The sequence below is a fragment of the Thunnus albacares genome, chromosome 9 (assembly GCF_914725855.1).
Source record: "Thunnus albacares chromosome 9, fThuAlb1.1, whole genome shotgun sequence".
NCBI lineage: Eukaryota > Metazoa > Chordata > Actinopteri > Scombriformes > Scombridae > Thunnus > Thunnus albacares.
Window position 1 is genome coordinate 2,448,518 of NC_058114.1, and position 27,965 is coordinate 2,476,482.

Consider the following 27,965-nt stretch of genomic DNA (forward strand, 5'->3'; position numbering starts at 1 on the left):
AGAATACGAAACTCATCATCACTCATCATCTGTGGACCCCAGGAAGACTAACTGTGCTTTAGGGAACAGCTAATGGGGATCCTAACAAATAAACAAATAAACAAATCAACACAAGGCTAGGTTACATCAGCCAAGTATGCACAGCGGTGTCTTTTCAATTAAAAACCTGCAAACATCACAAGCAAAGAACTGGTATAAAAACAGCATGTTGTCTTACTTTCAGAAGTGCTTTATTCTGGTCTTCTCTCACCACAAACTCATTGATTGTGTTTTTAAAATCCACGACCCGCAGACTGTCATGCAGTCTACTTCTAAAGGAAAGTTTAGAGAAGATTGCTCTCTGCTTGTGTTGCTGACTGGAATGATAAGGAAAAAACGTGGAGCTGTGGGAACACGGTCCGCAATTTTCTTCACCTCAAGAGTTTGAGTAGTTCAGCTGCCACAAAGTCTTCCTCCAAGTCCATGTGTGATACCTGTTGTCCTTCTCAATGTCTTTATTTTGACAAAGAAAACTGTTGCTGCTGCTTTGTACTGCGCCGCCATGTTTAAACCAACATAATGATGTAAGAGAGTGTTGAAGCACAGTAAGATGATTCACTCCTCATCACGTCTGCCCCGTATCACAGGTAAACTACCTGTGATACGGAAGTTTAAGTCCCAGTAAGCCCGTGCATTAAGGTGCCATCGGTTGGGGCGCATACTGACAGGGGGACCTGTGTTGCATGTCGTACTCTCCCTCTCTCCCTGTTTCCTGTCTCTACTCTATCTGTCAAATAAAGGCAAAAACCCTGAAAAAAAATAATCTTAAGAAGAACTACAGTGAGTCTTTAATAAAGTGCTGAAGCATGCAAAAATAAAGAATACATCAAATAAAAACACAAGCAAGTGAAATATTGGGCAGTATATTGGGTGACACAGTTCCCTATTCTGATATTTTGCAGCCAGTTTATATCAATGAGACACACTAAATAGAAACACTGTAATGCAATACAGTTCAGTAGCACCACTCTACCACTGCAGCCTCCAAAATGACCATAAAGTTGAATCAACACCTCTCTAAAACAGCCTATTAAACATTATTACGTTCATGAAGGTAGAATTATGGCAGTGTTGTAGTATTTGTGTGTAATTCTTTCACCTCGGTGGGCGTCATGAACTGGCAACTGAAAAAAGAAAGAATATTAAACCCATACCAAAACTAACAAAAATGGGGGAAAAAATAGTCACATTGTGTTAAACTGTCAAAAGTCTCATTATTCTCTTTTTGTTTTGTCATTCAGACTTATAAAAACAGAAAAAAAGTCGAGGTATCCATCCTCTCTGCTCTGGACAGTTTGTACCTGGATGTGCTCAGCAGCTCTTCCAGACTGAACATGTGCGCACCTGATGACGCAGCAGTCTGCGACTGTCTGCTGCTGCGTCATGTGCGCACAACAACCCAGACTGCACTAATCACACCTGAAGTAACCCTCTGTCCTCTACAGTTTTTAGGGTTTTTTTTTGGACAGCAGAGATCTCTGCAGCAGCTTTCCAGTTCACAGACTTGTTACATAATTCATCACCTCTCTCTGCAGCTTCTGAACATCCAATACTCTCATCCACCCTGATGGCTCTGTAACATAATAACTCATCACTCTGATTAAAAGTAAAATGCAACAAAAACGAACAGCATCATAACCGGATCATGCGGTGTTTTGCTGCTGCAGCTGCGGCGGCGGTGCGCCACACCGACCCGTCCCGTCTCCGCCGCTGGCTGGCATAATTTGCAGACAGCAGGAGGAGGAAGAGGAGAGGGAGAGGAGTAGGAGGAGGAGGAGGGAGGAGGGGTTTACTGACATCAGCACTGTCGCTCACTACAGCACCGAGCAGGCTGCCTGTCTGCTGGACCAGCCACGCCATCCTTTTTACCCTGACGGGGGCTTCGCGGACGTCTGGGCTCGCTTCTGCGGGGTTCAGGTAGTGTCGAAGCGGACTGTCTGCGCACCGAGGAGCCGGGTGGAGGAGAGGAGCTCGTCCGTGCAGTTGAGAGCGGTGAGTTTGCGGTGTGTTTGCGGGTTGCAGACATCAGGCAGCAGGGCAGACTGGCGCAGGGCGAGTTTAGTCGGGCATGCTGTCTGTCTGAAGTTCACAATCGCCTAGTCACGCTTGTTGTAACTGATAGGCTCAGCGTCCTTCAGCATTAAAGGATATTCTCACTGCATATTCATGATATTTTTCATATTTTTTATTTATTCACACTGATGCTCTGCTCATGTTCTGTCCTGAATTTACATCTTAACATGCAAAAAAAAACCCTCCAAGTCTGAGTTTTATCATTATGTTATTGCTTTTAAATCTTAAAAATTGTGTGTTGATAACATTTTAACTTCATTTTAAGTTTGCAGGAAGCATCTTCCTGCGTCAAGATTCCGCACAGACGAGAAAGGTGAAGCAGCAGGATTTCATACAGAAGAGTGCACACAGGAGCTCCGAATAAGAAGCCAAATTCTGCACTGCAGTGGATTTCCTCAGGTGTGTGTGTGTGTGTTAGCGTGTATGCATATGTGTGTGTGTGTGTGTGTGTGTGTGTCTGACTTGACAGAAGACTCCGTTTAGGCTCTGTACACTTTCTCATTAACGTCCAAAGAACCTGCAGAACCTTTGGGGCATCATCTGGAGGTCGCCACGTCCTAGAAAACTGTGCCACCCTTCGGTTTCCAGACCATCCAGCCGCCTCCCCCCTTCTTCCTCCTCCTCCTCCTCCCCCTCTCTTTCTCTTCCCCTAACAGACACACAGAAAGGTGGCCGGTCAGTCGGTCTGCCCCACTCTCCGTCCATCCGTCCGTCTATGTGGATCATAAAATCCTGCAGGCCTCAGACCGGAGAGCTGTGACTGACATCTGGATTGTGGACTTTTAGACAGCGCGTGGACGTTTAACCAAAAACCTGCAGAGCCGAAGCAAAGACCAGCCGACTGTTTAATTCTTGTTTGAATTCCACCAGGAGGACTTATTTTTGGATTAAGAAGGTTGGATATTCGGGGGGGAGGTTGTAGGACTAGGTGTAGAATTCCACCTCAGGGATCAGATTTTTATCATTTCCACTGTGTCATCCAAGTCAGCACAACACAGCAAATCTCAGGCGGCATCACAGGTTTCCCAGGTTCAGGTCGAGTTCCAGTTTCACCTCAGGGATTTTCAACTCAGACTCTCAGTTTGGTATTTTTCAAGGCGCTGAATTAATTTTTACAGCAGCGAAACCTCAGGCGACATCTGTTTTTTTTTTTGTTCTCTTGGTTTTGGGACCGGCCTATGAACTCCTGTTGCCATGGCATCTGAGAGTTTCCAGTACCGGGCGCTCTTTGAGTACAAGCGGGAGCGCGGAGATGACATCAGCCTCCAGCCGGGTGACCTGCTCACCGTCCCCAAGGCCTCGCTGATGGCGGCGGCGGGACCAGAGTACCAGGAGGGGGACGAACGGAGCCCCAAGGGCTGGCTGCACGGCACCAACGAGAGGACCAAAGAGAAGGGAGACTTTCCAGGGACTTTTGTGGAGTACGTCGGGGTTGTGAGGGTCGGCCCTCCCGCGGCCAAGTCCTGGCCCAGGCCTGTTCCGCCGACTCCTGGGGGGCCGCAGACCGCCGTGGGGCCTCAGCCTCCTGGAGCAGCTGCTGCTTCAGGTGAGTGATGCCCCAACAGCTCAGTTTCTACTGCAGGACATCATGTGGATGCTTATCTTGTTGCATTTTTATGATTTTAAGATGGTGTATCAGTTGGACTGTAATGAACAAGATCAATACTTTTCATGAAATCCACATTGACGCAACAAAAATGCAAAATTTTTCATATGTGTCTGATTCGGGTCTGAGTTGCTCTACTCGGACGGACGGTGTTTTTGTGTGTGTGGTATTTTTTAGAAAGACGAGAGTGTTTCTTTTCAAGTGTGTTGGTGATGTTTGCACAAAAAGCATTTGATCAACAGATCCTGAAGCTCCTGTTTTCACAACAAAACTCAGTAAAAATGGTTCAAATCCCGTGTTGTTCTTGGCGGGATCTCTCTGAGTAGAACTCCGGCCCTTCGTTTCTTCCCTGACTTTAATTATATGTTCACCTGTCAGGGCCGTGTCAGTGTTTTTAGAGCCTGAGGGCAGATTTTGCCTCGAGGAACCTCCTCTACACAAACACTTTTGTAGTGTGAATTCACGTCATATGGAACAGATGGCAGCGAAGGGAAAGATTTCTCTGTTTATGACTTATTAATGTTTATATCCTTGGAAAAACTTGAGATGTTGTAGAGTGACCGGGTGGGTCGTGTGATGGTTAAAACTACTGTGAAGTGAGAATATACTATAGCTCTGTATTCATTTTATATGGATCTAATTACCTTGGATGTAAACTTTGCCTGACATGAGGTGGTGAGGCCTTGGTTGCCCTAATGCTTGTCATCCCAGCAAGCTGTCCAATATGTATTATATCTAAATGTGCTTTGATTATTTTGTGCATTCACATTGAAAAATGACCACATTAACTATTCTTAAAATACCTAAAATTGCTCAATTTGTGAGTGTAATGCTGGCAGGCTCTATTATCCCACAATAAGAGGTGAGAGTGAAAAAGTTCAGAGCTGAAATAAAATGTAATTTGCAGGTTCTGTAAGTCCGAAACAGTTGAAGGGTTGGTTCACCCAAACTACAAAAAACACACTGTCTCACTCATCACGTTTTAGTACGATAATGACCACAGATGTACAGACAGAAACATACGGATCGAGTTATTTTCTTTGCTGAGTGAAGTTTTGTTAAAGTGCTGTGTGGTGTGTGTTGATCAGCTGCTACACTTATGTCGGTATCTGGTTGATGGAGTTCAAAGTGTTTACAAAATGCTTCGTCTTGCAAAACTAATTAAGTTATTAAATGCAAAAAAGCAGCCAAACATGTAGCATGTAGCGCGCTGCACAACATCTGTGCTGCACTTCTCTCATGGTGGAGTGCCTTTTTCATTCTGTTGATATAAAATTATTTATTGACGTTATTGAATAAATCGATTTTTGCCATTTGTGAGTAAATATAAAACAAAAACTACATATAGATACCACTAGAGGTGAGATCTGTTTGGGTGAACTGACACTAGAAGAGGTACACAGTACTCATACATAGCATTGAATATGAAAATGCAGAATACAGTATAATACTGCTGCACAGTGCTAGAGTCAGTGCCAGCAGGCCTGTTTGTCAGGCTGCTGATCAGACCGATAACCTGCAAACGTCTCTGCTGCTGAGCTGATCCACCATGATCCCCCCCCCTCCCACCATCACAGGCCTAACCACCCATCAGGACTAAATATCTCATCTTCCTCCTGTCAGCCTTACTGGGTCTGTTTGTCTGCCAAGAAAAATCTAATGTGGAAGCGAGCTGGGTTTTAATGTCATTTTCTGCTCGTACTCTGTGAGCCGTTTGTCCATTGTTTTCTTGCTGAGAACGTCTCTGCAGATGTTGTCATGGTGTCAGACTGCAGCACAGTTCAGCCGGATCCAATTTTAGATCACCTGCTCAGGTGGAGTCACGTAATGAAATATTTAGGTGAGCCGCTCTGCCAGTGCCCTTGATGAGGATCACACTCACCTTTACAACCTTTAAGATCTAAACTTTGATTACTCGTAGGGATCCAGACAGGTAATCAAAGTTTGGATCTTAAAGGGTTGTTTTTTTTTAACGTGGATCCTCTTTTAGGAGTTTAGTACATTGTTCCCGTTGTTCTGGGAACACGGTGACATCGCTAAAAAGAAGTCAAACGGGGCAGGACACGTGCAGTCAGTGTTATCATAATGATGGTTTTAGCGGCTGTTTTTATTGAAACGTTGAAAACAAGATTCAAGTTGTAATAAACTGGGATTATACTCTAAAGTCGCCCCTCCAATTTTTTAAAAAAATGTGTTTTTCTTCTTGTTCCCTCAGTTGGATGTTGTTCTCGTCTATGTGCAGAGTCTGTTTTCGCATTCATCTGCTGAAGGAGGAAAGTTTCTCTGTGCTCACCTTTAAATACAGGCTGAAGTAAAGGACCAAAGCGAAAAATGATCATGACGCAAAAATCATTAAGTGTATTTTAAGTCCTGTGTGTTGACCATGAAGCTACAAGCTCCTTCCTGTCCTCCATGAACTGCTGCATGAACTCTGCCAGCAGCAGATCAATGACCATATTTCTTATTGAGTCTGCAGTTCTCAGAAACATTCAGGCATGTTGAGAACAGGGACTGCTTTGCCTCAAGATTAAATCAGTGTTTATATTTATCTTTAACAGTATCTCTTGCTATTGATTCTTGTTAGAAGATCGTGTGACGGCGAGCTGTGTGTATCTGTTCAGTGCAGCTGGATGTTCGAGCCTGTCCTCCCAAGAAAAACGACACTATAGCTGCTCGTAAATTCAGTCGCCATCTAGCGGCTGTAATAATTATGACCCGAGGAAGTGACGCAGTTCACATGACATCAATATAAGATGAATTCCTTATAGACCTAACTGCAGGAGGCTGCTGTTCACTTCCTGTTTCCAACCACGAGTTGTGACATTTTTTTAAAAATACATATGGTGTTTCCATGACGATGACGGTTGCCTAACTTTAAAGAAGGACTAACCACGTTTCAAGTGATCCTTAACCCTAACCCCAACCCTGACCCCAACCCCGACCCCAACCCCAACCCCAACCCCAACCCTAACCCCAACCCTTACCCCAACCCCGACCCTGACCCCAACCCTGACCCTAACCCCAATCCCAACCCCAACCCTTACCCTTACCCTTACCCTAACCCCAACCCTTACCCATAATTTTTCTTTAACAGTGCTGTGTAACAGTTTTGGAAAGCGGCATATTCTGCTCCAATGGGTCGCTCTGAAAACGCTCCAGCAGGTTGCTCTGGAGCGCAGGTACAAATGACATGTGGTTGTTTAATTTGGAAGACTTGTTGGGATGTTTTTGATGATTTATTTAGGACGGAGCACAAACAGGCAGTAACGAGGATGAGAGGGACTTGATCCCAAAATATAAAAAGCATTGTGAAACAGGCTGCCCCACTTTAAAAAAAAAAAAAAACCCATTCTGAACCCTGCAGGCTTTGATTAGCGCTTTTACGGGGTTGGGGTGGTTAGCTCAGTTTTAGCCCTGGCTGTCTGCTGCAGTGAGTTCAGATCTGCTGTGTTTACGGCTCTTCATTTGCTAAATAGGTCAGAGGCAGAGCAATGTTCTCTCATCTCCTTCCTCTGCCGCCTCCCTGCTCTCTTTAATTGTCTGGCTGCCCGTCTCTTTTATGGGAGTGGGTTCAGTCTGTCTTATATAAATAACATCCATACCACTCCAGGCTGGGGTAAATATCTTCTTTCCATCTGTGCCTGCTTGCTGTGCTGATGCTCTTAGTTATGAGATGTGTGCTAGCCGAGCCACTCGTCCTCCCTCCCTCTCCCTCTATTCCATCCATCCATATATCCATCCAGCGTCCTGCAGCTACACAAGGCCGTTCTTGTCCTGAATAATTGATTGGCTGGCACTCTGGTAGCCTGACATGCCACATTCCTGCAGTCACAAATCACCAGTAGCAGTAGTGGTGTAGCAGCAGCTGCTGCAGCAGCAGAGGGAAGCGAACTGATCTGCAGCCTCCATCACTGCCTACATAAAGGCACAGCCTGCTCTGTTTGGAACAACACTGCTTTATATAAGGGTTTTTATATTTTTCAGGGTTCAGTTCATATAACATGATACAGTATAATCCAGTTAGTCAGTGTTTATGCGCCATTTGGCCGTGGAAGCATGTTTTAAAGTAGCGAGTGCTGGAAGACGGCTTCGGGTGGGGGTTTAAATGAGAAGAATTGTCTTGATTTGGGATGGAAATTGCAATTAGAGGTGTTATTTAAAGGATAGGTTCACAGTTTTCACAGACAAGTGTGTCTTAAAGCAGCAGCCAAGTGCCTATATGATCAGTGAAAGAGGTTTTTCTTCGCTGTAATCATTTCTCCTGTTCATACTGGCTATTAAAAGATCCTCTTCAAATGCACTTTCAATCTAAGTGATTGAGGACAAAATCCACAGTCCTCGTTTTGAGCAAAAATGCATTTAAAAGTAGATGTGAAGCTTATATGAGGCCTCAGACAGTGTTTCCCTGTTGAGCTGCAGGTGGAAGTATAGTAACAAAAAGAGGGACTTTGGCACTAAGAAGACTGTAACGTTGAAAGATATCTACTTGATTTGACTCATTTGGACGCTGAAGCTTCATATTAGCTTCAGATAAACTTTTAAATACATTTTTGCAGAGAAGGAGGACTGTGGATTTTGTCCTCCATCACTTCCATTGTAAGAGCATTATGAAGGGATCTTCTAATGGTCAGTATGAACAGGAGGAATGATTACAGCAAGAAAAAACTTTTGCAAGACAAACTGTGAACCTGTCATTTAACAAAGGATCAAATCACTATGTGCAACGTGACAGATCGCTTGCACAGCAACAACAACTCCAACAGCAACTCCACTTAGCCTCGTTTAGCTCCTAGTTTTAGTTTTATGGTGCATTTACTGTCTGGTTCAATCTCATTTCTAGCAGCAGCAGGCAACTTTTTTCAGCAAACAAACTCTGATAAACCCGCTGCACACTACCTGTCCAGAACCGAACAGCAGACAGACACAGTTAGAGACTAGCTGGTGAAGAGAGTGGACCATCTAGCAGCTAAAGATCCAGAATGAATTTCGAGAGTCGAATATAATTTGAATAGTAAAAAAAAAAGGATACTTAATCGAATGCTGTAATTACTATTCTAATGTGTATATTAATTATAAATGTGCCGACTCACATCTGAACAATAAAGTTTTCTGAGTCTGACTGAATCACAAGCTAACATTCAATATGCTAACGTTAACCTCTAACGTTACAATATCAGAACCCACGGAGATCACCACTCCTTCCTATTCAAGAAGCGACGTGTGGAAAGTTTTTGGATTTCCGACAACAAACTGAAAACTTTAAACAAAAGCAGTCCAACAGTTTAAGACTCGAGTCTCCACCTCCTGCTCACGCTATCATCTGGGCTCACAGTCCATCCTGACTCAGATTACACGTCACATAATGATGCAAACAAGCGCATACTGACGTGGATTTATTTATATTTCAGTTCGTACTTGAATTACTATGATCTAGTACGATTATAACTTATATTTTATAGTTTTAATTCATGTTATTCATTTTGTGCCTAAGCTTAATTAGCAAGAAATTAGCAAGAAAGCTAACACCTGTTTATTGGTAATGTTGGAATGCCCTCTAGTAGACATAGTGGCATTGGCAATGCATAAGCCTGTGTATACAGTAGTATAGGTACATAGTAAATATCAATAATAGGCTAAATTTGAGCTTTAAAAATTTTAATATAATTCGAATATTTAAAATAATAAGGAATGAAACTGAAATTGGATTTTAGAGGAAGACTGACAGCACTACTGGATGTGTAAATGGCCTCCTTCCTTCCTTTTCCATCTTCTTCTCCTCCTCTGTCTTCTCTTTCCTCTTCTGCCACCTGAACACTTCAGTTCCCTCCCAGCAAGTCGTGCTGATTAAATGAGGTGTGATACCTAATAGCTCTAACGGGGCTCATAGCACTAATCAATGCGTAACACTATCTGACACCGTGTGATTGTGAACGCCCTCCTACATTTCCAACCTGACGCCTTACCCTTCTCTGATGGGAGCTGTTTGCCGGCTCCATACAACATTAATTATGCCAGTAAGCTAATGAATCCCTGATGTGCTCTTCGTCACTATCTACCTACATTTATACGGGAGAAATGTGAAGGTAATAATCAGAGTTCATGCTGAAGCTAACGGGCTAATCGAATGCAGCGCTCTGCTCTGCTGTGATAAGGCAGCTTGCATTTTTTATCTGAAGATGAGCCCTGTAGCTTGGTACACTCTGTTCCACATTCATGTAAATGAGGGACGCAATTAGATGTAAACCAGAGGACTTAGACATCATCAGTTTGTTCTGCCCAGAGGCTTTGATTGGTAGAGTTTGGTCAAGTAGAGCAAATGTAACACAACATCGTTTGTTTCATCACTGTGGAAAGAGTTAGAGTTGGAAAAGAGCTGAAGGAGCTGGATTCAGGGCAGGAAGTGTACAAACCATCTTCATCATCACCTCACATTAACCCTAAAAACAAATCTAAACTCTCAAACAGCTCTTCGAAGAGGTGAAGACCGGACAAAATGTCCTCACTCTGAAGGTCACCAACTCCTGTCATGTTTTCAAAGGCTACTGCGTAATCTGACTTTGAGGGAAATTTGTTTCACACGATACACAAACATCGACACTTTTTGTAGGTGTTTTAGGTTATGATGACATTTCAGCCACTGTGTTCTGCCTCTTCGGGCTCTTCTCATTTCTCTATTTTGTGCCTCCTCGTCTCCTCGTCTCCTCGTCTCCTCCGTCCTCCTGCCTGTGACCCGGAAATCGACGTCAGCGCGCCATGTTTAAGGATGTCTCAATTCCTAAAATGCATCTCGAGGAGAGAGGAGGCTTGCCGGAGGAGTTATAAGCGAGGATTAACAGGTGTATCCTTTGCAGTTTGAAAGTATAGAAGAGGCGTGACATACAGCTGGAATATACAAATCATTTGTAGTGCTTCACACAATAAAATATATAAATATATATATATATGTGTGTGTGTGTGTGTGTGTGTGTGTTAAATAAAATATAACAATGTATGACATCCGTACATTCTTGTCATATTATGCCATGTTGTAATTTGAATTAAAGGTAAATATATAAGTTTTCATGAACACTGTTATACAGCAGCAGGCTGTAACAAAACAACGGACAGATGATGCAGCTCTGCAGCACGTTATATTTAATTGACATGAGGGCTCTGTAGCGAGGGCGTCTCATTTTGTTAAATGTCTGTTTTGCTCGACTTCCTCTCTCCTCGTGTCTCCTCCTCCTCTTCGCCTCCTCCGTTCGCATCTCAGGTGGGAGGGACTAAGGAGAAGGAATCGAGGAAAGGAATCGAGGATGTACAAACTGAGAAATGAGAAGAAGGGGTTTACTTGCATCACCGCCTACATTTCAAATGACATTCACGCTCAAACATGATTGGTCGATACTACTTGGACTACAAACAGAATCCAGAATGTTTCCAAAGCCAGAATCTGCATTCATATGCAGAATCTGTTTATAGAGATTAAGCAGGAAGTAACAAAACTGAAATGGTGGAGCTACTTTAAAATAATGAGCTGTTTGAGTCGTACTTCTACCAGCATTTCATGAACCTCATCACAGTTTAAGAGATTGTTTTTGGTCTGTAAAATTTCAGTGCGCCACTGTGGTGAACCAGTAATTATCACTTTTTCTAGCAGATGAAGGCCACAGTATCGTCTCTTTAGACACTGAATGGATCTTTTTCTTGTTATAACAACACTCACAACTAATCAAGTTATAACAAGATACATTAATTTTATGAAATAATGAGAATGTTCCTGATATAACAAGATAAAATATGTTATTACAAGAAAATTTCTTGTAAAAACTGAATAATTTTGTATCTAGAAATAATGAGGAAAGACCTCAGAATAACATGAAAAATATCTTGTTATAATGTGAAAAAGGATCTTTGTTAAAAATGAGCCAATATGTTTTTGTCGTGGTGGCAGCAAAACACTTCTGAGACACAAAGTCATTCAAGTTCTGATTAGAAACATTTGGTCCCAGTATACCCACCACATGTCTTATTATCTCATTTCATTCAAATGCTCAGATTTAACGAGTTCCTGTTCTTTGTGCACAAAAACAGGAAGCCTAGAAATGAAACGTGTTATTAATTATAACTAGTACATTTCATGTGGGAGGAAATGTGTTATAACCACCTCCTTTAATAGAGCTGCAAGTAATGATTACTGTAAATTCTCCAAGAAAAAAGCCCTTATTCAAATAATAATCATGTGTGGCTTGTACGAACAAATAAAAACCTGTTCTGTAATGGCTCATATGATGAATTGAGCCAAATGTACATTTCATTTCATTTTCATTCATATTGAAATCTACTTTGTCGTTATTTTCATCACTGTTAAGCTACAGTTAATGAAACATATCACTTCCTGTAGATGTTTCATATTAAAAGCCTGCAAGGAAAGAGAGAGAGAAATAATGACCTTTGAGCCACTGGGAGGCTTTTAATATGAAACATTTGCAGGAAGTGTTGAGTTTCATTGACGGTAACTTAACAGCGAATCGAAAAAACGTCAAAGTAGAACCGAATTAATCGGTGTATAAAACAACATTTTTGTTAAAAAATCAAAAAATGTCACAACTGATAAGAACGACTATAAAAATAAGACACATAGTTGAACAAAATGCTCAAAAACAAACTAAAATACAGATAAAATATCTGTCAGTGGTGCAGATAACACACAGTACTTTCCCACACTACTTTTGTAATATTTTATCATTTCCTAAATATTTCCTTTTTTTTTAGTGTAATCAAAAAGCACTTTACTTATATAGCAAATATCAACTCTCATGTCATTTTAATAGTGATTTGTAGCACTCGATAGGTGTACAGTTTTCACTCTGCTCTACTTAATCGGTCCTCATATTTAGATTATCAGATGTATTAATTCAACTTTGGTATTTTATATTTTTCCCTACAGATTGAAACACACAGCAGGATCCATGTCAGTGTGTCAGATGGTGAGAAAGATGTTAAATATAATATAAACAAAAACAGCAGCAGCAGCAGCAATATTAACAGCAGAGCCGCAACTTAGTTGATTTTTAATAAAACATTAATGTCAGACTTCCTTAAAATCACCTGCATGTAAACAGCTGAGCACGTCACGGCGTATAAACTCTGTGTTTTATATATATATATATATATATATATATATATATATATATATATATATATATACACATATATATACATGCCTGTTGGTGGTCGTGATGACGATGTGCAACATGTTGCCGGTAAATAAAACTGGTAAATTAATGTGTAAACAAGTTAAAAGCTGCAGCAGTAACGTGCTGTAACATTACCAGCTGACAGCGAGTCTCTGCTGCAGTTCATATCATTTAGTTTTAGTGTGTGTGTGTGTGTATGTGTGTGTGTGTGTGTGTGTGTGTGTGTGTGTGTGTGTGTGTGTAAGAGAGACTGATTCGGGCTGCTCACCAGTCACGACAGATCAGCTGAAAACCGTCCGTTTTCGATCGGTGGCCGATCGATCGGTGCGTCTCTAGAAATGGGGAATATTAATGTTAATAGAAATATGGACACTCATTGAAACATGGAAAGCACAGACATGAGAAGGAACATACAGTACATAAGATAAAATAATAGATAATAATTCAGCCATCATTACGTTTACCCCTAAACATATTCTACAGAAAGAACTGTGTGAATGTGTATCATAGGAGGAAGGTTCAGCTGCTCTGACAAACACACATACATATCAAACAGAGCCGGTCAATAGCAATCAGAGTTTTTAATTGAGCAGCAGGCAGAGGTGAGTCTGTGTGGAGCGAGGCGGCGGATCGATGTGATCAGGACGGTGATGAAACGCCGCTGCACCGGATAATGACCGAGAGATCAAACAGGATGAGAGTCAGACAAACGGGAGGGACAGCAGAAAAACACACACAGAGCAGTAATTGCCAGTTGTGCAGACTGACTGTGTAATGTCGAGTGTGTGTGTGTGTGTGTGTGTGTGTGTGTTTGAGGGTTGACAGTCCGTGATCAGCTCTGTGCGACAGGTTCAGGGGATCGATGATGGCGGCGTTGGACTAACAAGCTAACCCGGCTAAACGGCCTCGTTGGTAGATTTATATTTAGGTCGACTCTTAGCTCTTTTGTTTAGACTATAATGGGCTGCAGAGTGTGTGTGTGTGTGTGTGTGTGTGTGTGTGCGCTCTACAGTGAAGAGAGGAGGCTCTCAGATGTGAGTGTTGTTATTCTGCAGAGACTCATGCATGTGAAAGGCAGATGTCATCATGTCTCAGCGTCCTGCGAGACACGAAGAAGAAGGAAACTGTTCGTAAACATCTCCTGTTTGTCTTCTCCCGGAGCCCTTCGCTACTTTTTTATTCTTTTTTTTCCCTTTTTGTTCGCTTTGATGGTAAAAAAACAAAACAAAAAAAAAAACAGCAGTGCCTTTTCTTACGTTATGTTGCAGGATGCTGTAGTCACCGAGGATGCATATTTTTTAAAATTCTTTCTCTTCTCAGCACCAGTTTCACATGTAGAGGAGAACTGGCATTTTTTTCAAATGTGTTAATTATTTGATTAAATCAGGAATTATCTGATCAATGAAGTAAACAAGGTTATAAATCTGAGCAGACATTCAATAATAGTTTCCATACTAGTGTCGATGTGATACCTGAGTTTTGGTATCAGTACTAAAACAGGCCTTTGACTAATATCTTACTTTGAGAAATATATATTTATATATATATACTTTTTTAAAGTCAGAAGAAGCCAGAGCTGTTAAATGTTGTCCAAACACAAGCAGCCAAAGTACAGGAACTTAATCTAAAAGAAATATAGTCTGAAATTAGCAAAAATACAATTTAAAGAATAAGACTGATGATTTTCTATATTTTTTCATGTTTGAAGCCAAACTAACAATGAACTGATCTATTAACAAGTATTGTGTGTGTGTATCTAAAGCCTGATCCTGAAGATATATATATATATATATATATATATATATATATATATATATATATATATATATATATATATATATATATATATATATATATATCTTCTTCCTCTGTGCACTGGGTGACATGTTGCTTCATCATGAAGAGTTTGGTCACGTTAGTTTGTTTAGAAATGTCTCCAAAGATCAATAACAGCGATCAGCTGTGGTTCCTTGTCAGGACAGACGCCACTGAGCATGTGCGGGAACTCGCTAGCTTGTTGTGCTACATGTGCTGCAGCCTCTGGACTTTGCTACGGAGCCCCTAAAGTCCCAAAAGATGTTATTTCTATATCTTGTGCGCACAACATAATAACTTGTTCCCACATGATATTAACTAATTAAGCACAAGATATAAAAATACCACTTTTTGGGACTTTAGGGGCTTGAGAAATCAACAAACTATTAAAAGCTATTAAAATGCAACTGACCCCCGTGGTCTTCAAAGCATATCATGCCTTTACTGTACAGATATTAACTTGTTCCCACAAGATAATCAAGATAAAAAAGATATCACCTTTTGGGACTTCAGGGGCTCCGTAATTTGTTGTAAATTTCTCAGTACAGAGTTATAAAGGTTGTGATATGTAGCACAACAAGCTAGCGAAGCACTGACATACTTTATATAGTAGCAACTACGATTATTTTCATTATTAATGAATCTGTCGATTATTGTCTCCATCAGTCATTTTGTTTATTGTTTTCTTTTATTCTTATTTACTTTTATATTCATTTATTTTGGTGTTTTAAGCCTGTTCAGCACTTTGGTCAACAGTGGCGATATAAATCAATTTTGACTTGACATCGTGTATGAAGTTTGGTGAAACACATATTGTTGTGCCCTCTGTGTTTACTGACCTCTCGTGTGTGTGTGTGTGTGTGTGTGTGTGTGTGTGTGTGTGTGTTATTCGCTGCTGTAGATATACATGTGTTAGCCATGTGGACATGTGGAGTTGTGAATTGGCAGAACATCCTCTGGCTGCTTTTTCTCTCGGTGTGTCTGTCTTTGATTTCTTCCTCCTTCGTTTCTCCATCTGAACAAGTCGTTTAGTCTGTTTTTTTTATATTTACAAATCTCACTTCCTTACAACACATGTTGATTTTTAACGCCGTGATTGGAGCCTGATGACAACGCCGGTGACTCATCTCTAAAAAATTGTTGAAACAATCAGATTTTTATTGGAGAGACTGGTTGAAATAATCTCAATCTGGCTGATTTTCCGCTTATTTTAAGGATTTACAATCATAAAAAAACACACTGACGCTCTGCTTCCTGCTTTAAAAGCAGCATTGCAGTGTTTTGGCGGTGCAGTGCGTCGCCCCCCCCACCTCCCTCCCCTCCACCCTCCCCTCCCCTTCCCTCCACCCTTGTGACAATGTGGAGCGATGCGAGGCTGCATGCCAATTAGACTGTTGTAATAAGCATCTTAACTGCAGGCAGGCAGCAGTTTACTCTGTCAGTTTAACCCCCATCACACACACACACACACACACACACACACACACACATTCATACTACACACTACTACTGAACAGCTGACACACAGTAGAAGATGAACATATAATATCACATGTAAAATGTATGATATTAACCCTTGAACATATATTCTACCTGGATTATTCTCACAGCAGGTTGTTCTGTAGACAGCTGTCACACATCTGCAACTACATCATTATTTCCATTACTGATTCATCTGCTGATTATATAATTTAATTAATTAGTCATTTGCTCTATGAAATGTCAGAAAATTCCAACCACTGTTTCCCAAAACCCAAGATGCAAACCGAAATGTCTCTTTTTTTTTTCTCGACTAACAGTCCACAACTCAAAGATCTTCAGTTTACTGTCATAGAAGTCTAAATAAATGATCAATATTCACATTTAAGAAGCTGGAATCAGAGAAATTTTGTATTTTTTTTCTTAAAAATTAAATTAAAAACTATGAATCGATTATCAAAATAGTAGTAATAGACTTTTTTTGTAGATTTTAATAGATTTAATTTAATTTTAATACATTTTCTGTCGATCAACTAATCAGATAATTCACTCTTTGTCGCAGATGTACTTTAATATTCAACATATAATTTAAAGAAGGAAACCTTCTGAGATCATTTCATGTCTTATTTTCAAACTAACCCACAAATTTGACTTTATTCTTGGAACAAAAAGTAACTTTTCAGAGCTTTCGATCCATTTGAGAGCCTCTCAGTAATCGAGAGGATTGTTCATAACTGTGGAAACTTTGTCCTCCGAGGAAAACTGGCTTGAAAAGCTTTTTTTTTTTTTCTTTTGGCAAACTCATACATTATATAATTTTTTATCTTCCCAAACATCTCATGCATAAAAGTCGACTTTCAGACACTGAGGAGTTTTTCTCTCATTTGGTTAAACTGACGTTAAATTCCAACAGAACGTGTTAAAATATGTAGTTTCATGTTAAGTAATAAATATGCTGCTTTGGGGGGTTTTTTCTCCTCTTCCTGCACATTACTCTTCATTTGATTTTATCTTATGCAAGTAAAAAAATGACAGAAAATGAAAATATTTGGGGTTTTTTTCATAGTTTGCAGATTCCACATGAATAAAAGCAGAACCTTGTACCTCCAAAATAAAAGAGGCTTCTCCCGGATGAACGATATAATGCATCTTTTTCATTCAAGCTTCTCATTCTTCTTTTTATTCTTCCCAGCTCATCTGAAAAGATGAAAATCCCCATATTTTTTATGTTTTTCACAATAGGTACTTTTTTATAGATATTTGTGGACATTTTACTGCAGAGGAAAACATTAAAAAGAAGGATTTTCACATGTAAAGAAGGATTTTTTTCATTGTAGTCGCTATATTCCTGTTTATACTCCAGTAAAAGCATGTGAGTATTATATTTAGTCCTGCTGCTGAATGCTAATGTCTTTAATCTCTGCAGTCTTATTGTTTGTGGAGGAGGTGAGATTTATTGTCCCCGTTTTGAAAGTCAATTACAGAGGTCCACACCGCACGTGTGTTAAATTGATGAATAGGGTGAAGCGTCCGAGTCGTTCGGCGGAGAAGGAGAGGGTGATTCAAATAAACATGGCAAACAACCATGAATAAAACAGGAGCAGAGGATCCTGGGAGACCGCGAGGATGCTGCTTTAATTCTTTGATGCTGCATGGCGGTGACCCACCTGCACAGTCTGTTAAACTGCACGTCCTGCCTGCAACCTGCAGCTGTGGGAATACATCCTAGAGAGGTTCAGGTCACAGAGTCGAGAGCCGCGGGAGGCTCAGCGAGGTGGACCGTCGGGGAGAGCTGTTGTCAATAAAGCTTTTATTTTACTGGCTGCCTAATTGGCCTTGGAATCACTGCGCTGAGCCGGGAGGCTTCTCCTCCTGAGGAGGAGGATTTACTCGTCAGCAGTAAAAGAAGAAGCACACAACAACACGCACGCACCCGAAAAACAAAAACAGGCCTCATTGATTTTCATTTGGGAAAATCAAACCTGTTTGCAGCTTGAAAGCAAATTTGCAGATAAACATTTAATATTTGACTTCTTTCTTTCTTTCTTTTCCTCATACATACCAAACAGTGAAACTAAACCCTACTCTTCTTTACATTTGTGTGTATATTAGTTGTTCACCATTCAGCAGTGTGGTTGGCAACGTTAGTTTCTCTTTGGTTCAGACTCAAGTAACTCAAAAACATTGTATGTGTTGCCATTAACAGTCAGATGAATCCTATTGACTTTGATCATCGTTCTTTTTTTTATTGTTTATGCTTTATTCAGATCCTCATTAGCTTCCACAAAGTGGTTGCTGGTCTTTCTGGGGTCCACACAACAACAGCAACATCACATTGATCAATAACACAAAAAAAGCTAAACAAGCTAAATATAAAGATCAGAAAACAAGTGAAATAACTCAACATCAGGTCAAAATTTTAATTTATTGATGACTGAACACCTGCTGAACTAATAACCTCCGATGAATGTCGGCTGAATTTTGTGTTTTGTGCTAATTAGCAAATGTTAGCATGCTAACATGCTACATTAATATGCTGAACATGGTGAACATTATAGCTCGTCTAACATTGTCACATAGTCTGTTGCTCCATTAACACAAAGATTGAAGAAAAGTGATCTGGACTTCTCATATTCTGCTTATAGAGTCAAGGAATTTCCTCTTGAAACCAACTGTCTATTAACTAAGTGAGCTTTAACTAAAAAAAACACAAATTTTGTCTCTATTTTCATTTGATAAACCAGGAAATCAGCTGATGTTTAGAACATATAAGAGCAGAGTCGCTCCAGTGAAAGACAGACATGATGTGTAGTTTTCAGTACGATGGTTTTAAACCGACTTTTACTTTGTACCATCTGCTCTTATATTTTCTCTAAGATTAGTACAAGATTATGTAGCTTCTTCCAGGAAACCTCCTAGGAAATTATTACTAAATAATAGAAGGGATTTTAAGGAATTTTATTTATTTATTTGGCCCAGATTTCAGTCTTAAATCCTGAAATCTTCCTAAACCGAATCCACATATCCTCCTCCGAGTTGTTAAAACCCTAAACCACCTCGGTCTTCAATGGCACACGAAAAGCAAATGAAAAGCGGTGTCACGTTGTCGTCCGTAGTCGCGTCCCCCGTCGCTCCTGCTGAGTTTGATAATCAGGAGCCGAGAAGCCGCCTGTAAATCCTGCTCCTGCCTGATCCGTGTGCAGCGACTCGGGACCACGTTTTATGTTTTAAAAAGGAATAAAAGTCTGACCAGGAGAGAGAGAGAGAGAGAGAGAGAGACCTGCTTTCTCTCCCTTATCCTCCCGTCCTGCAGCCTGTTTATGGACACCTATAAAACCACACGGCTTTTTACGACCTCCTCCTCCTCCTCCTCCTCCTCCTCTTCGGTGGATTTTAATACCCTCTGAAGTCTCTCGATATAGACTCGGGTACAAGTCATTTGACCGCTTTAATTTCAGCAGTCGGAGGTGTTGTAAAAATAATTTAAGCGGCTCGTTTTTTGTCTCAGAGGCAGTTATGTGTTTCAGGGGTTTAATGCGTTACATTTATGCAACTGCAAGGTACAGCGATGTTGGTATTAATGAGCAGTTTATAAGGTCTATTAAAACACATTTTCGACTAATGTCTCAATAAAAAGAAGATCTGCATACGAGAGAGGTTGTGAATGCATCTTTTGTCCGTTTGTTATTCATCCTCGCACTTACATTTTTATTTGTTTTTACCTCGTAGCAACAGTAGAATAATAGACGATAAAAAAAACAAAACAAAAATGCCTTAAAATCAACAGCTAATGATTTGTTTTTATACTTGTTTTTTAGTGTTCTGTGTCCGTTATCTGACAACTTTAAGCCAAAGAAAAAACAACTTTATTACCGTCACTAAAAATGATTTCTGAGCTTTGACGCGGCCGTTTGTCAGATGACAGCGGGTGAAACTGTAAACTGCACTTTGGTCCTAAAGGTTAAAGAGCAGAGTGGAGGTTTTTACTCTCTTCTCTCACACTCTCCTCTTATATCAGTGAGTTAATTGGTAGAGCTGTTAACGCTAATGCAGTGAGAGAAAGAAATGAAAGATGCTGCAAAAACACAGCTGCTTAACTCCTCAATATAAACCTATAAAATAAAAACAAAGCAAGAGTAAAAGAAGGTCTTGCTGGCTGCGATGTTCAGTACACCAACAAGCTGACGTCAGCGCTTCAGCAAGGTAGAAAAAACCGTCACAAACGAAGCATCAGGTTGACGCCCTGAGTTTTGACTTGCAGGAAGCATTTCTACATACTCAAGTTTTGGAATTTAACCATGTTTAATATCCGACATTATAACACAAGAGAGTCACACAAAGCAGAATATGTTCCCTTTAAACTGTTGTTGAGAAGTATTGGAAGTGATGAATTGGGTTGCGTGTTGGAAGTGTGTATGTGTGTGTACAACACGCACACACACACACACCACTATCCACCATCCATTAACCAAAACTCTGTTCTCAATGGAGACATTGTCTTCGCTGACGAGAAGAGCATCGTAGCGCTTGGCACCACTGGTACCGTGTGTGTGTGTGTGTGTGTGTGTGTGTGTGTGTGTGTGTGTGTGTGTGTGTGTGTGTGTGTGTGTGTGTGTGTGTGCCACATAAACCAGTTGGGATTATGTGGTGCCAACTGGAGAGCTTTTGAAGTGAAAAGAGACTCTGTTAAGCCAGCAGTGTGTAGGGACACAAACTAAATCTGACACACACTGTTACACACACACACACACACACACACTGTTACACACACACACACACACACACACACACACACACACACACACACACACACACACACACACAAGCCTCTGCCCTTCACGCACAGATCATTAAGATTTTTTTTTTTTCCAGATGCCTCTCTTGGCAGAGTTCAAACATTATGGAAAAAATAAGATCAATAACTCGGCATCATTTCACTTGAATAAAGTAATTTGTAGATGATCAATTTGTCTAAATCACTTAAGATCAACTTTTCTGTTTTTAAGGGGACAATCACACCTTCAAGGGTCAACAATATTTCCATGGAATCACAAGTGTTGTACATTTTTCTTTCACAATGCACTGCTTTATTCTGACTTTTTAAGTGTTTCCATGAGGCACTTTTCTATCATTTGCGTGGTATTCTGATTATTAATGGCGTCATCAAAGGCTCCATGTAAACACAGCTGACTAATATCTTTTTTTTACAAAGGCTGAAAAGCTTTGCAGCATGATTATATGTTTACACTTTGAGCTAACGCCAGCTCCTTTTATCTCATATATGTAATTCATTTCAAGCATTCTGGTTACAACAATTAGACAGAATAAATACACAGGCCGCTCACACTGATGGAAAATATACTTGATGAAATCCTGATTGTGTGTGTTTTTTTTTTTTCTTCATGGATTCGACCAGAAGAGGACTTTTGATTTATAATAAAGAGAAATAAAACTAAGAATTGCTGTGTGCAGAAGAAAAAAAAGGAGGTCAGTGTTTGTCTTGTGCAGCAGTTTGTCCTGTTCTGCCCTCATCACCCACAGATCAAATGCGGTTTTCTTCTTCCTGTTGGCTTTAATCTTCACAGAAGAAGAAGAAAAAAACTGAAGACACACACACCTCAGGCCTCCTCGGGTTTATATCTTCCTCCAAACATTTATCTCCCGCTGCCTCTGACTGTGACATCAAAGTGTTTCAAGTCCTTCCAGCAGGTCATTCAATACGTGACAACACACTCAACCGGGGTGAAAGTGTGTTTGCTTACACAGAACACATTTTGCCATGGTGACCTCCCCCTCCTCTCTCTCCCGATGCATGTGTGTTTGTGGAGATGTGTGAGGTTAAACACACAGGTCTGAGTTTACACAGTGTGTGTGTGTTAGTGGAGGGGACAGTGACTGCTGCAGGCTGGGGGGAGGAAGAGGAGGGGGAGGAGGAGGAGGAGGAGGAGGGGGAGGCAGCCTTCGTTTGAAGGCTGAAATGACACTCGGAGCATGAAGATGAATGACAGACCTGAGGCTGATTTCTGGGAGGAGATGCAGGTGATGAAATGAAAGCTGTGACACATGATCAGCAGGAAGTTTGGATAAAGTTTTGATGAGATTGATTAGTTATTGTTCTTCACCACTCACTGTTATATGATCCATCCTGTCTCTTGTTTTGGAAATGTGATTTATTTTTATGGACTGTTCCTGACCAGTAGGTGTTGCCACTGCTGTGACTAATAATGGGATCCCTCACTGGCTTCCCACTAGTATGTTGTTTATTGTAACGAGCCAGAGGTAAAACTCTGTGTAGATTTATGACTAAAATGAATTTACATATACGTTGCACATTCACATGGTTCTGGAAGACGCTCTTGCTCATTTCTATTGAACTGATACCCAGCAGGTTAATTTTAGATGTATCTTCTTGGATCTGACTTGCGAGCAGGGAAACGCAGGAGTCTGGCTTGTAGATTCTGCGGGCTGTGGGCGACACAGTTCTGCAGCGTCAGTCGAATCAGTGTGTTTATGAAAACTAAAGTATAAACACAACTGATGCTGGATGGCGGGAAAAGGCACTTCATTACAACATTCTTGTTCGTTTTGGTTGTTGAAGGTCAGCGTTTTGCTCCTCTTGACTGATTTCTTCTCTTTTTTTTCATCTCTCTCTCTCTCTCTCTCTCTCTCTCTCTCTCTCTCTCTCTCTCTCTCTCTCTCTCTCTCGCGCTCTCCATCTATTGTTCTCGTTTTCTGCCGCGTTTGTGATTTGAGTGGAAACGTTTTCCCGTTGGCCTTTTTTTGAATTCCTTACCTTGCCTTTTCCTGGTGCATGCTGTGTGTGGCTTTAAGTCAAGTCAGTTTTATTTATATGGCGCCAAATCATAACAGAAGTTATCTCAGGGCACTTTTTACATACAGCAGGTCTCAACGGTACGTTTTAATTTACAGAGACCCGACATTTCCCCCATGAGCAGCACTTGGTGACATCAGCGAGGAAAAACTCCCCTTTTAATGGGAAGAAACCTTGAGCAGAACTGGGATCTAGGCGGGCGCCATCTGCCTTGACTGGTTAGGTGGAGAGAGACACACAGACGCATAATAACAACAATAACAACAATGATAATAATAGAAATATGACTAATAATAAGGGCATGAGAGTCGAGCAGCAGGTGGTCTGCAACCATGATCCATAACTAGAGGGTCCACGACCCTGATCCACAGGAACCTGCGAGACAAGAAAGCACAAAAACTCCAGGGAAGAACTTAGTAATGCGTTAATGGTACATGAATACATACAGATGGAGAGGGGGGAGGAGGAGAGAGGAGCTCAGTGCATTATGGGAAGTCCCCCGGCAAATCTAGGCCTATACACTGATGCATGTATGGAGACAGGTGTGTGTGTGTGTGTGTGTGTGTGTGACTCAGTGTCATTATTCCCCCCCGTCACACACAGACAACACGTCTTTATGGAAGTTTAATGACTCTCCACTGTTTTCACACTCTGCAGCTGACTGATGTCCTCACAGAATCACAATCATTTATTAAACATAACCTGTTATGTCTAATGTCCTCATTAATTCTACTAATTAATGCATTAATCAGCAAATACTGCGACACGCTCATGTTCACAGAATAATGGAACTAATATAAGCTGTTAATTTGAAAGCTTTTAAGGGGCTACTCCATCCAAACATATTTAATTATTATTACAATTCTAATTAATTAATTCCACTGACGCTGTTAAATTTGTTTGCTGGTTTCCAACAGGAAGTCTTGAACCTTCTCGGTGGGAAATTCTTTTTTTTTTATTCTTTGGTAACATTTTTGTTGAATCAAACTTGACCACAAATCGCTTTTAGGGCTGTTAAAAAATTCTCACCTCCTCATGAACATGGTGGCATTTATTAGGCTGGAACAAGCGATTTATGACGAGCTTGTGCACTTAAGAGATTCTGTTTCAACATTCGTACAAGTGTAAAAGTAAAGCTCACAGAAAAAAAGTCTAAAGTTTTAGGAGAAGAATAAGAAAATGTTCTTGCATGAGGCCCGACGTCTCTATTCTTCCTGTCTCTGATTAATACCAAACACAGCCTTATTCCACATGAGGTCCCAATTTTTTGGAGTTTGATATTTTGTGGCACCAGTCCCTGACAAAGATGGCAATCAGGAGGAAACCCAAACTCCATCTCTTAAAAAAAAAACCTCCCTGCAGAAACTAGAGCTGACGGGTATTTACTGCCAGTATCGGTTCATCACAGATACTGAATATCTGTATTGGTATAAATGGCTGAAGATGCCAAGTCACACATAGGTAAAGACCTGAGTTGTAGATGACTGCTACTAAAAAACCTGATCCCTTGACCCTCATTGGTTGCCTGTTGCCATGGAGAGAGTTTAATGAGTCTTGTTTACACCAAATGTTTCAAATCTTTGCCAAAATATGTTGTGTGTTCATGAAAAAAACTGCAGAAATATCGTTATTTACAGCTCTATCAACACCTCTGAATGACATTTTTACTTTACCACAACTGCTAAGGATAAAAAAATAGCATCCCAGCCTCACAGATTGCTAGCATATCTTTATACACGTACTTATCTTTAGTCTTGTTCTACAATCTGTGGGAAGAACGTCACCTTTCAGCTCTGCAATCAGCTCTCACTCTGCCTCCGAAGCCTGAGACAAGCCAGTGATTACAGCAAGAGATAACAGATAATACCTGTATTTACCGTCTTTGTTTGTGATGCAGGCATTTCTCCGGCTTTGTCCGCACTCAAATTGTATATGCAGTCTCACCTTCCAACCTTTCTCTCTCTGATCATTCCGATCATTATTTCTTTCTCTCCTCGTCCTTCTCCGCGTATCAAGCACCTGAACGCAACGCCCATTTAAATCTATGCAGAGAAAAGTGATGATTTAAGTGCGGAATAGAGAAGCCGTAATCGCCTCTCAAACGATCGGCTGCCTCCTGTAGATCTATAGAGTGTAGTGAGCAGAGATAATTATAGATGAAAAATGCACATTCTGTAGAGACAGTCTAATGCTTTATTAATGAAAGAGCTCACAGATGTGAGACATATTTACCGTCCGGTCATTAGTTATTCCTCTTCTCTCTCTTCCTCTCATCTCCTCTGCGTCTCAGCGGAGTTTGTTCTCGTCTCATTTTTTCCTTTAACTTGGTTTAAAGGCATCGCTGCTGCACTCTAGGGTAGAGTTGAACTGCCCCTGAACTCACCACGCCACCTCTGACACACACACATATATACACTCGGCTCATTTGGTTTGGTCAAATGATGTCTGGCTCAGTTTTATCTCTGCTACTCTGTTCCAGCACTTTCCCCCCCTCCCTGCCCCCGCCATCATTCTCTCGGTTGTTGTCTCAATGTCATTTAGTCCTCTTTCCTCCCTGTCATCCCCGCGTTTCCCCTCTGGCTTTCATGGCGCTCTAGATGAAACCAGTTTAGATTAATATTGGATGACTTTCTCTCTTTTTCTTTCTTTGGCAGCCGAGCGTGTGCAGATAAAACACACGTGTGATGAGTTTATACAAAGGAAAAAAAATCCCCATCGTCATGTCATGATAGTACCCATGAGCCTTTTCCCTCTAATATGATTTTATGTATATCGATAATCTCAGTGAGGATCTCTGTAGTATTGATTTTTATTAGGGCTGCAACTGCAATAATCAGTCAATTATTTTCTCTTTTCTTTATTAATTGATTAGTCGTTTGGTTTATAAAATGTCAAAAAATGGTGAAAATTGTCCCCAAAGCCCAAAAATGCAACTAACAGTGTCTTCTTTTGTCCCGACCAACAGTCCATAACTCAAAAATATTCAATTTACTATCAAAGAAGAACAAAGAAAACTGGAATGAGAACATTTTAGTATGTTTTTCTTAAAAAATGCTCCATAACCTTTTAATTCAGAAGTATAAAGAGAGAAAAATAAATATTTTTTGGTTACATGTTTACAGACTATAGTTAAAATGTCAAGGTTTTCTATTTTTGTGGTCAGTAACAAAGAGCTCATTTTAGTAGCCACTGCAGTGCCAGAGATCTGGAGATAAATCATCATCATGGTTTGTTGTTAAAGACGTATTCCAGGGTTTCAAACTTGCTAGTGGTCAGACTTAATATCTTCAGTGCACAAAAAGAGAAAGCCACAAACCCAACTGAATCTTTTTGATTTTCTTTCTACTTGCACCTTGCAAGAAGTGAAGTTGTGCCAGGAACTCCCACTGTACTATGAAACAAAGTTGGCATCATAATTTTTACCATATTACTTGATCAAAGATCTTGAATGGCTGCTTATGCACAGAGAGATTGATGGATGGATAGATGGATGGATGGATGAACTTTATTGATCCCAAATTGGGAAATTCTTGTGTTTCAACAGCAGGTTATCCATTACACAGGAACAGTAAATACACAGTAAATATACATATCAACACTAGAAGAGAGAAAATCATACTATATACATTAGACACATGCAAAGCTGTTGAAGTTTAAAAAATGCAATGAGGTAGAGGAGGAGTATGAAGATGTGCAAAGTTATAGAAGGAGCTAAACAAAGTGGAGTTTGGTTGAGACAGAAACTATAAAGCTGAGAGTTCTGAGATGTTGTAGAGGGTTATTGCTTTAGGCAGGAAAGATTTCCTGTATCGGTTGTTGTGACAGTGAAGCTGAACCAGTCTGTTAGTCCAGTAGGTGGTGGAGAAGGGTGGTCAGGATTATCCATAATGGATACCAGTTTGTTCAGTGTCCTCGTCTCCACAACAACCTCAGAGGTGTCTGGTTTGCAGCCAGTTACAGAGCCGGCCTTCTTAATCAGTTTATTAAGTCTGCTGGTGTCGCCGGCTCCAGTATAGTCGCCGTGACCAGTACAATGCACTGGTCACAACAGCCTGGTTCAGGGTTGGGTTAGATGACATTTAACATTTTTTTAGACCTTTCACTTTTTTCTGTCAAGAAACAAAAATATTTCTCAGAGTAACATAGCAAAACAAGTACTGATATCTGTCGACATTGGTACCAAAAGTAAGGTTACATACTGGCACCAGTCTCTCAAAAATACCCAAACCGAGTTAGGACTGGATGTTTTAAAATATCGGAAGTAATAATCAGAAGTAAGTAGGAGCTTGCGGACATGTTAGCAGGTTGTTCCATCCGTCTTGAGTTGCTGCTCATACAGATTTGATGGCTCACAAACTCAATCCAAAATGCCTGTTTGACCAGTAAGGTCCCTCCGCTAGAGCTGGTCGACCCTTCAACCTTCCTCCTCATGTTTCTCTAATTCATCTTGGAGCCTCAGGAAGATCTTGGAAGCCGCTGTGTCACTTGGACAAGCTGCCGGTTTGTGAGAAGCTGACGATCAGTCTCATTGACTTTAATCAGGAAGTTCCAGAGTCTCTCCAAGACTTGTCTTGGCCAATTTAAGGCACTGAATTTTGAAGGAAAACAGAGATTGGAGCGAAAGATTGGATTTGTTCTTTTCTGTCACCCAAGATAAATCAGTGGAAAGGACATTCTGACCATAAAGGCTGAAGGGAAATAGTCTGGCTGGGACTTCAAAAGCAATCTGGAACCAGATCAACTGCTAATGCACCAGTTTGAGCTTTTTACTCAGAACTCTGCTCTATGTTTTAAGCAAAATATTGTAAAGTAACAGAAAACTGTGTGTTGTTAGATCAATTTAGGATTACATCAATTCACGACCACAGAGTGGATCTATTGTTATGATTGGTGAGATATACTGCATTGTGTGGTTTGATGGTGAGTTTTTCAGTCCACCTCC

The 27,965-nt window shown here is 40.7% G+C and overlaps 1 protein-coding gene across 2 annotated transcripts in view; it reads left to right on the forward strand.

Moving 5' to 3' along the window:
* Positions 1-1,231: 1,231 nt before the first annotated feature.
* The window catches only part of pik3r3b (phosphoinositide-3-kinase, regulatory subunit 3b (gamma)), a 264,605-nt gene continuing 237,871 nt past the window's right edge, over positions 1,232-27,965 (forward strand). Inside the window, exons 1-3 of one of the 2 annotated variants that reach the window (XM_044362121.1) lie at positions 1,232-2,031; positions 2,378-2,511; positions 2,627-3,658. In XM_044362121.1, coding sequence (XP_044218056.1) covers positions 3,307-3,658 — 352 coding nt within the window. In that variant the 5' untranslated portion in view covers positions 1,232-2,031; positions 2,378-2,511; positions 2,627-3,306. Of the gene's footprint in view, positions 2,032-2,377; positions 3,659-27,965 lie in introns of both variants that reach the window. The other variant, XM_044362120.1, reaches the window with a different exon arrangement.